Source organism: Coptis chinensis, chromosome 4 (genome assembly GCF_015680905.1).
Source record: "Coptis chinensis isolate HL-2020 chromosome 4, ASM1568090v1, whole genome shotgun sequence".
Taxonomy (NCBI): domain Eukaryota; kingdom Viridiplantae; phylum Streptophyta; class Magnoliopsida; order Ranunculales; family Ranunculaceae; genus Coptis; species Coptis chinensis.
The window spans coordinates 40,784,572-40,795,413 of NC_141459.1; the positions used below are offsets into that span (position 1 = coordinate 40,784,572).

The following is a 10,842-nucleotide window of genomic DNA, read 5'->3' on the forward strand; positions in this document are numbered from 1 at the left end:
AAAACCCCTCAGCTGCCCCAAATCTCGAGAACACAAAAACATTTCGTGTTCCCAAAAACTAAATCATTACTCGCCCACAAATCGTCGTAATTTTGGGCCTACGAATCCAGCCCAAACAGTTCCCGCACATTTCTCAAAACCTAAATTCAAAACAAAACAGCTGTCAGACACGTGTTTTCAAATCTTTACTTTTTAAGCATTCTTTCTCCATGCAACAGCTGTCCAAAGAACGAATAAAAATAAAGGGGTTATGTAAGTACCCTCCGTTCCACACTACAGTACACGTGTCCACATAACATATTGTCCTCCTTCAGGTTGTCCAACACCATCAGACCGTACCCAATGACCTAACACCCAAGTTGTCCAAAGCATCAGTTATAGCCATTTATGGAAGGATATCAACTAGCGCAATCTCGGAGCTCAATCAACGCCACAATTAAGGAAACATTAACTTTGTAACAACACATTAATGATGAATCATCAAGATAGCACACAAGGTGGATCTACACTTCATAACGGTCCACAGCAAATATGGAAAGTCAACTCACACATCTATAAATAGAGAGAGATGAACTACGTAAGGCTTGATTTAAGTTTAGCCCAATAAACTTGATACGTAGGCAACTCTTATCCCAAGAAGAGTGCAGCCATTTCCAATTCTCCAGATCATCAGGTCGTTGTCCAGTAAACACAACATCTACAAACATCAATACTCACTAACGTTGTCAGCAAATATCCATCTCTTCTTTCTTCATTTCTCTCTACAGCCACCACACAACTTAATATTTTTCCGCCTTCTACCTTTTGTCGGGCATCATCCACAGGATTAAATGTGATTCGTCGCGGTCACCCATTTGGCGGCAACACTTCTTCTTACTGTACAACTACTACTATAGAGGATTGCGATTGTGATTGGCTTCCCCCACAACGAATCCAAAATTTCAATAATGACAGGTGGACAAACCGTGGACGAGGAGATAAAAATCATTGGCGCTTTACTCTGAAAGAAAACGGTTTGAGATTTTCCACAGAGCAAGCGCTGTATGATTATTATGTTCACATATTAGCCAGGGTTCTTCCAAGTACTGCTGAAGCAAAAAAGAAAATTTATATTGTAACTTGTGAGGAACCTTTTGTTTTGGCGCTGAAGTTGATGAAATTACTGCGTCGAAGGTTGTACATTTCCCAGAAGTTGAAGACTGTGATGAAGACAACTTCTATGAGGCTAGGAATAAGGAATCCAATGTGCCATTAAACGCCCGTTTTGTTCCAAAGAACAAGAATTGCCGACTTGAAAATATCTTCAGTTATCATTATCTCTCTGAACGGAACTTAGAATGGGATTCTGATCATTGGTTTATCAATGTAACGTGGGTACCTAATGACAAACAAGGTACTTTTGAGTTTTACGTAAAATTACTATCAAAGGTTGTTAAAAGTGAAAACGAGGCAAAACAGAAAATTTATATGGCTTGGCTTAGGCCTCCCTGGGGTTTCGCTGCTGAAATTGACGAGGATACTTTAAATAAGCTTAAAGCTCTGCCAGATGTTCTACAAGTGCTTCCAGATTATTCGTTTAATCTCAAGGACGAGCTATATGGGAACTATATCTATTGGAAATCGAGGATACTATGTGGGAAATCCTATTTATTGCCGGTTCTCAAATAAGTACAGATTACGGATATTTGAATGATTAGGGTGACCAATCAAAAATAATTACTATCAAGAATGAGGAGGGCGAGGAATAGTATATAGGGGCATGGTGCGTTTGCATCTTCATATTGATTTGAATGTATATATTCGTTGTTTATTGCTATAATGCTAAGAAAAATAAATCCTTTCTAAGAGTTACTTGCATTCGCGGAAAAAAGAAAGAAAGATGCAACATGTATCAGTGTACCAGAAATGCATTACAATGATCGCAATAGACAAATTCTATTTCAATTTTCAAAGAACCACAATGAAGACGACGATGGTGCTACTGTCAATCTGGATTTAGAAAGGAAGGGAAAAACTGTCGTATTCAAAAAATTTACACGTTAAACAATATTTCTACCTGTCGCTGGGCTTGTAGACCCTGATGAACTAATGTGTAAGACCTGGTGATTTGGTTAGGGTAAATAAAGATAGCTACTTCATCTTAGCTTAGAGACTTCTTCCTTGGGAATTTGAAGACTATGGAAGTTGATGACAAGCAAACTGAAGATTACAATGACGATGGAGTCTTAGAGAAGCAGATCCAAAAACTAGTTGATCGTGATTGTTCTTCCAAATGACTCACAAAGAGAGGTTTCAGAAACTGGGAATCCGCCTACCCTATGAACATCTTAAAAAGAGAAACAAAGACCGCAACATGTTTCAGTAACCAGCGTGATGGAATCATAGAAATGCATTTCAACTAGTGGTTGAATACATTAATCGTGATCCACTACTACACCGAGGTGAAAACAAATTCCATTTCAAAAAACCACGTCATAGTCTGATACACGTCTAAGGATAGGGCGTGAACGCTGCAGTCTGCAATTGTGTATCTCTCTACTAAGCCAAAAAAGAAAGCTTTAAGATCTAGACTTCAAGGCCTCCCTCTCAGGATTATAAATTCTTTCCTTCAAATTGCATCTACTAATCGGGCAGTGCAAGTTTGCAACTGTTAATTGAGGGGAGGGAGTCAACTTATTCCTTATAGCCCCACCTAGAGCAACAAGTACCCAACACAATTACACAAATCACATAGGTCCTTATATAATGTTACCCGCTACCACTTTCCACTACTGCCCCCCAACACTGCTACCATCATATGTTCTCATGGCATCTACGCATTACTTTACCTTCAAATTCAGTAAAACTCCAGCAATAACACTAGAAACCGCAATAAAGTACAAAACGGAAATCTCGTAGAACAGAATCACAGTTTTCCAATTGAAGATGAACTCCTTAAGTATATACAATTAACACCTACTTATACCAAGTGCACATACCACCATAGGCCACAAGCATACCATTTCAGACAGTACATACTTTGTTAAAGTACAGAACAAAGAAGACGGTCACCTCAACATGCAATTTGAACACAGAACGATAAATAGAAACAATCGAATACTGAAAATGTGCACATTTAAGGTAGGTGCAATAGTTTCCTACTAGTCAAATTCAAACAGCTTCAAGTCCAAGTCACAGCTTAAACTGTACTTGCTACATTGGCAAGACAGTGTCTTGATCAGCCTACAGCCAAGACAAATTCTTGCAAACCCCTATTTGCATTTCTACAGAAATTATTAGCCTAGACAATCAATAAGCTAGATACTAAAGCCACCAGTTTGATGCAGCATAGCATCAATCTCATCCGCCTCGTCCATTTCGAGCTGTGACAATAAAACAAAGAACAAGACAAAACATCAGTCACGATCATTTCATGGAAAAGTTTATGGGTTTTTTTTCTACTTTTTTTTTCTCCGGTAATCAATTGGGAAACTAGTTTACTTGAGTAGATATGTGTAAAACTAAACCTCATTCCGCAGAAAAACAATACTTTCTGAATTTCTAGCTAAATAACCACTCCCAATGCACATTTTCTAGCTGAGAGAGAGAGATAACCTCATCAGGTGTCTGATCTGGTTTAAGGCGGCGTCCATCAAACAAGAAGACAATTGTGTTGGGATCCACAGACTGCCGATCACAGTATGCATTCATGAGTTTCTTCAGCTGAGTGCTTCTCTTAATCCTAAAAAAGACTTCGTTTCCATTCTGTAGAAAAAGAAAAACAAAGGCAAAAACAAATAAATTTATTTGGTATTTGGCTTTTCAGTGCTTTTTACAAAGGTAATCAAATTTTCAAACAAAAACACCCAACAATGTACAAGACTACAAGTCCATATTTTCTCTCAAGCAAGAAAAGATAAACAAATAAAAAAAATCAACAAAAAAACAAATAAAAAGGGGCATATGCATTCATCACATTCACGCGTTTAAACCTCACAAAAGCAGACCAGTCATACACCTTAGGCATATTTATACCATTATAATAGGACAGACCATTATAATAGGCATATTTATGGTATATTGTTCATAAAATGCCGCTTTAATTTTACTTGAAAGTTCAAGAAACAGAGTTTGTTACACACATCTTGGGAGTGTGTATGTTGACATCCCTAAAATCCTTCCATGGACTAGTTTCTCTACACATATAAGTCAAGCTTGAAAACCCCATCAAGGTCCAACACAAACAGTGCCACAAGAAGATGACAACTAGCTTTAGTTAGTAAATTAGTGAGAGTTGCTACTTGCTACCAGAGTTGGGTCTCATATTTGTCAGCTTAAGTACAATATACCAAGAAAATGAATATAATAAAACATTAAAAACATAACCTCCAAACTGAGAACAAGTTCCCTTCTCTGATAAAAGTCATAAAACCAAGTCTTGCTCAACGGAGTACACCAAGAATTTTTTTTTTTTATCAACGGAGTACACCAAGAAGAATAGAACTTGTATTAGGCTAAATGAGGTCAAGATGAACTAGCCACATTTGTATGTTAGTTGCAAGGTGTATCCCTGAACAGAAAATCGGGTGTAGATACACAGACATTCTTACAGTCATGGGAAAGAGGATTTTTTTTTTTAGTTTTTCATCCACAAAAACTGAAACTTGAAATCTGTCTCAAACTTCTTTTATTAGTAGCAACTACCTACCAAAAAAAACAGTTACCAAAAAAGTAATGGGTTCATCAAAACGAAGATTCATCCGATTTTTCAAATTTCCATTTAAATCCTTTTAAATTAAAGGTGAAATGAATTTGTGTGGAGATCAAACAGAAATGAAAACATCAAAGTGTTCTCAACGATGGAGGCATGGAGCCATGGAATGCGAAGAATAAGAACGGAATGGAAAACCAAAAAAACGATTCTATGCGCAGACGTGAAAGCTCTATCAATACAGAGTTCGACTCTTTTTTTAACTTTTGAATTCCTCCCTACAAAAAACGAAACTCATTTCCAATGAACGATCTCTCTATTAGTTCTATTAGTTATAATCCTTCTCATACCAATTACTGGAATAGCATGGATGGACTTTCCTATTCCAACAATCCGTTGACCCCCACATCGTCAACTCATGGATCAAACTTGCATCCGAAACGATCAAGCGTGCGAATGATATTTCAAAGTCTAGATATGCAAAATCCATGCAAGAAGAAGACGAAGAGGATGTTGTTGACGAATATGAACAAAAGTCCAATACAATTCAGCTTTCTAAATTGTGGAAGTTAAAAAAACCGGAGGCTTCAATGCTCTTTCTAGGCTTTCTCTTGGGTATGCATGCTGGTGCAATTTTATCTATTTTCCCTCTACTTCTAGGCCAAGCTCTTAGATCTATTTCAATGACGACACTTTGAAGATGAAAAGAGAAATTGGCTTCTTTTATTTGTGGAAGAAATTGGGTTAGAAAGGAGAATGGGATTCAGAAAGGGTACAAATGAGAATTAAGAATTTTGAGAAACAATTAATATACCCAATAAATAGGGCAGGGAATTGGGTCGGGTTCGGGTAAAAAAATATATCCGTTTTAGAATTCGGATTCAGATATAGAGAAATAATAAAATATCATATTATTTTCAATTAAATACAAAATTTTAGTATTACCCAATCGGGTTTCTAAATAGAAATATTTTAAGAAATTCAGATTCGGATACGATAAAAAAATTCGGATACGGATTCGGATACAGCCATATCCGACCCTAACCCGACCCATTCCCTGCCCTACCAATAAATGACGTGTCCCTTAAATTGGAGTAGAATCAAAAGAAAATATTGGTGTTTCTCTATACAAAACAGACACTATGGAAAGTGTCTAGAGCCCAATTTCTAGTATCCCTGAACGAGGCAAGTTCCACTACGAAAATTGTACCAGTGCAAACGTGTAAAACAAAATGCAATTGTGAAAGGTGATCTTCTCTAATTTTGCACACAAAGTAATATTTGAGTAAACAGGCAGTCAAAATCATGACATTCATGTCAAAATCAAAATTGCCATCCAAAATCAAGACAATAAATAAAAATCCATGTAAATAATGAATGGCAAATCAGGCAATCCCCACTCCCCCATATATGAATGTGAAAACTACAATGAAACCTAAAATACATATAATTTGCACAAAAAGAAAAACTTAAAAGCATAGTAACTTTATAAGTAATGCACAAAAAGTCACATTTAATAATAATTTTCCTCCAAGTAATCACCATCACTCATCACATTGATATTAATGTCCTCATCTACTACTAGCTCCATCTTTTTATCTTCTTTCTCCTCTCCAAACAGTTCCTCCTTTGAAAGAAACTCATTTACAAGTAGCACCCATACCCTCTACTTCCAACTCCTAAACTCTCAAAATCACAAGACCAATCTCACTCAACAACTTTCATATACTTAATACAGCTGAAATAAGTAAGTGGAACAATTTTCCATCGATACTAAAGTGCGAAAAACAGTGAAAAATAAGAAATAAATATGAAATGTCAGATTATCAGGCGATCAAGGTTTTAAAAACCAGATAGAAAGGTGATTATATGCTTGTATAGTATCAGGTTACAAAAATTCAATACATATCAATGAAAATATTCTAAAAGGCGCAAGGCAGTAATCAGGCTGTGAGAGAGTGCCTAACGCCTAGGTCTTCTAGGCGGCCCATAAACAGGCTAGGTTCTAGGTGGTACTTATTTTATTTTTTATTTTCTTTCAAATATATATATATATATATATATATAGTCACACACACACACTACAAGAAATGCATGTAAACACAAACCAAGAGTATAATGCATATATGACTCCCACCTCAAACTTCAAATACATAAATAATCCCCACACAACAATTCTAAGTCTAAAAATAACTTCAAATACGTCTTCCCTTTCTGAAGAAAACAAGAAAACAGACCATTCACCTTCACTCCTCATCCCTGAATAATATTAGGAAGGACAATCCTGAGTCCATAGAATTTCCTTCACAGGCATTAACACTTGACAATTTAAGAAACCCCGTCACAGTTAAACCAAAGAAAGTTATTGTAGGTTTGATTACTATCAATTCTAGTGAAGCATTATTTACTATTTACTCTTTTCAAGTAAAAATTTAAACTTTCTCTTGTTTGGAATAATTTAACATATTCTTTTAACAAAATCATACTTCCCCTTGTTGGCATTGTAAGTTTGTAACATTAAACACTACTTAGCCATCAAGGTCTAAAAACCCTAACTTACATTAAAAAAAAGAAAGTAAATTTAAGTTACACATTCAAACAAGAGCAACCACTAAACGACAAAACTATATTTTGAAAAAAAAAAGGATGGATTTTTAAGGTTAATAATCGAACCTGATCTTTGACTTTGAGATTGATGTGAGCCAACTGTTCATTGTTGGGTTTCTTTTCATCTTCTTGGTTTGGAACACCCGACATTCTTGTTTTCTTTGATTATTATTAAAAAATATTATATGTTGATGATCTTCTTCTCTCCCGCCTTTGATGTTTTTGTTTGTTGTTGCTCTTCTAACTTCTACCAACCTCCTTTTAAATAGGGACCCCAAATGGCCAAATCTGATGCTTTCAATTCCTCCACATTATTATTTTAATAATTGAAAAGGATTAGGTTTCTACTAGTTGGCCCACGGACACAAGGCCCAAAACATGAAAGTGAAACGAGTAAAAAATTGGTTTCAGGCCCAGTATAGAGAAACTTGGAGTCTTGGAGTCAATCAAGAATCCTTCTCGCCGCTTATCCTATTCCTAGATTTCAGCAACTAACAAATTCAGTTAGTGTTTCTTGTGATTGGTGCTCATCCATCCGCTACTATTGTTTTTCATCTCCCGTTTTGTCACAGTTTTCTAACGAGTATGAATTCTAGTTATAATCTAAAAAATAATATAAAAATATTAGGAGGGGTTGAATTAGGGGTGGGAATTTGGCCCTAACGACCCTAACCCGGCCCTGACCGACCCGACCCTAAGCCCTATAAAGCCCTCACAACTAAAGCCCTCACAGAGTTTAGGGGCCGGCACTACTTCTAATGCTTTCTAGGGCTAGGGCTAAGATTCTAAAACATAAGCCCGACCCTAACCAAGCCCTAACCAAGCCCTAACCAAGCCCTAACCGGCCCTGTTTCATACTTTCACTATAAATACACATACCATAATTGTCCAACTCTTTGTTAAATATTTTCAATTAAAATAACATTGTTCTTTGTAATTTATCACTTACACCCAAGTGGTACTTCCAATAACTTGTTTTATATAACAAAAACTTGTCAACTTAGCGACCATGAAGAACAATGAGCACTAGCCTAATAAAAATAAGACTTTATTCCTTTGATCATCAAGTCAAAGTCCATAACTTATTATTCTCAATTTCTTTTCTCACTTATTTCTTATAAATTATATTTTTATTCACATCCAAGCCAAGTCTAAAACTAAAGGTTTCCTTCCACACCATTAAAACAAAATACAGAGCAGACATTTGTAACATAGAAACCAAAAAACACCCTTTGTCAGAAAAATGACATTTATAATCTCAAACATTTCTCCATCACTTGTTCAAAAGCCAATATTTTCATTTCCATATACAAAGCTTGAATCACTTTTAAATTAGAAGAAAGGTAATATTATATTTGTTTGAATCTATTATAGAAATAATTTATGATATTACAAATAGTTTAACAACTTCCATGACCCTTAACCAAAACTATTATGTTTCTTCTTTATATCTATTACTTCTTCCTTTAAAATGATAATATAATTATTTGTCTATGTATTTCAATGTTAAATGTAATTTTAGTGAGGTTTGAGTACAAGGAAGAACAAATTCCAAACTCTCGATGTACTTCAGTTCATTAGATTGTGGATGTGCATTTTAAATTTTTGGACTTATACAGGATTATTACTAGATTGGTTGGACTTTGAGTTTGTAGATTATTGTACATTTTGTAATATAAATGAGTTTTAAAAACTGATGTAGTAAAAAAAAGAAAATATATAGGCCCGGCCTAAAAGCTCCGACCACCTAAAGCCCTTTAAAGAGGGCTAGGGTCGTGGTCGTGGCTTGAGATTTAGACTTGTGACCGGCCCGACCGGCCCTATGTCTTTGACTTTAGGGGCCCTAATTCCGCCCTAATATATAAAAGGCTTTAAATGTTTAGGGCCGGGCTAGCCCGACCCGGCCCATTGCCCACCCCTAGGTTGAATATAATTTGAGTGACGTGAATGAGATTTTCTAAATTATTTTAAATAATATGAAGCTAATTCTAATTTCAATAAAGTGAGAGATTTTTTGGTAAATTATTTAAAAATGAGGGAGCTGATTAGAATAATTAAAGGAAGTGGTTCTAAAATCATAAAATAGAGAGATTACAAACACACAGTTCGGTTTAGAAATTCTCCTCCTAAAGATCCGGCTATCATATAGTGTAGATATTAGCCCCTAATAGCACATCCTTCAGCTCGTATGTATATGTATACCATCAGTTGTTACTTGATCTCAAAAACATTATCAAATTACCAACCTAGAGTAAATAATTGTAAATTGTTCACAGCAATAATAAATAAAAGTGCAATTTTGGTCGTACAGATTAACAATGGGTATGCAGAAGCCAAATTTCTTCTAATGTCAAATTCAATATCTACAGCATACTATAGATCAATTTCATCCCAGTCAATTAATAGGACACATCATCACTATTCCCAACTTAAAAATCACTTACAACATATCATTCTTTAGGCCCAATATTCAATATCACCAAGTTGAATGAGGTTCCTAGCCGAAGTACTATGTAAATATTATTTGACTAACAAACAATACCATCGGCACCTCCAAACAAATTCATGGTAAGTACATAATGAATTCCACAGGCTCCCCTTCTTTTCTTGCAACATTTGATTAACCATAAGCAGAAACCTATACAGATGTATACATATCGATTAGAATCGGACAATAATGGACATAGGTTCTGTTACTTGTAGGTAACAAACTTATTTTCAAATGAAGAAGTTTTTATACCTTTATGACACTGAGATGAAGGGATTCTCCTAGAGCTGGACTGATAAAGACTCCCTAAGAATACATGAAGCAAGGGCTGATATAACATCAAAGTGATCAAACAACAAATCTACAATCACCGACAGTATATATTCTCAATCATCTCAGTGTACTTGGCATTGTCTCAAGCATACACGATTGCATTGCCTCTTATGTATTCCTTTAAAAACCTCCTGCATCAAAAAGAAATGTCATGCATACTTTGATTATATCTATAAACCAATACATAGTTCAAACTTCAAACAACATAGCTTATTCTAAAGCTCCATTCCTTTTTGTACAAAAGAAAAGGGAAGGGAAAAAAAGTACTCTGCAGATGATGTTGCTGTCATTTCATTGCTCCCTATGTCAATATAGAAAGCCAATAGTCTAAGAAAGCCAATAGAGGCAAGCAAACCCCACAAAGCCTCCCTGTATAGGTTTGTTACCCATATGGTATCCCTGCCAATATCACCTGATGCATTCTATGATCTCTCGAATCTATAGTTGGGATAGGAAGTTTTACATTACCTTCTCAATAAGTTCTCTACAATTCAAGGGCAAACTTGGATGGGATGAGGAAAGATAGGAGATTAGAGCATGTTGCATTACTTTCAGAACACTATGAGGGACTAAGGGAGAAGATTAAAAAGCCACAATGAGCCGAGTCATTTAAGGAATGTTAGGCTCGAGACCTCATGGACACAGATCCTTCCACTCCTGTTGTTGTTCAGGCTCGGTCGTTAAAGGACGTACCCGCAATGTATAGGACAGCGAGAAAGATAAG

At 35.8% G+C, this 10,842-nt stretch overlaps 2 protein-coding genes across 2 annotated transcripts; one reads left to right on the forward strand and one right to left on the reverse strand.

Annotated features, from left to right (window-relative positions):
• Positions 1–947: 947 nt before the first annotated feature.
• On the forward strand, positions 948–1,668 carry LOC147503512 (multiple organellar RNA editing factor 5, chloroplastic/mitochondrial-like). Its single transcript, XM_086604873.1, has 2 exons — positions 948–954; positions 1,151–1,668. Exons 1-2 carry the CDS (start codon positions 948–950, stop codon positions 1,666–1,668), a joined length of 525 nt encoding a protein of 174 aa, XP_086460999.1.
• Positions 1,669–3,079: 1,411 nt separating this feature from the next.
• Positions 3,080–7,607, reverse strand: LOC147503513 (small ubiquitin-related modifier 1-like). Its single transcript, XM_086556818.1, has 3 exons — positions 7,364–7,607; positions 3,595–3,744; positions 3,080–3,362 (listed from the first exon to the last, which is right to left on the reverse strand). The coding sequence occupies exons 1-3, from the start codon at positions 7,445–7,447 to the stop codon at positions 3,297–3,299; spliced, it is 300 nt and encodes a 99-aa protein (XP_086412944.1). The 5' UTR covers positions 7,448–7,607; the 3' UTR covers positions 3,080–3,296.
• Positions 7,608–10,842: the final 3,235 nt, after the last annotated feature.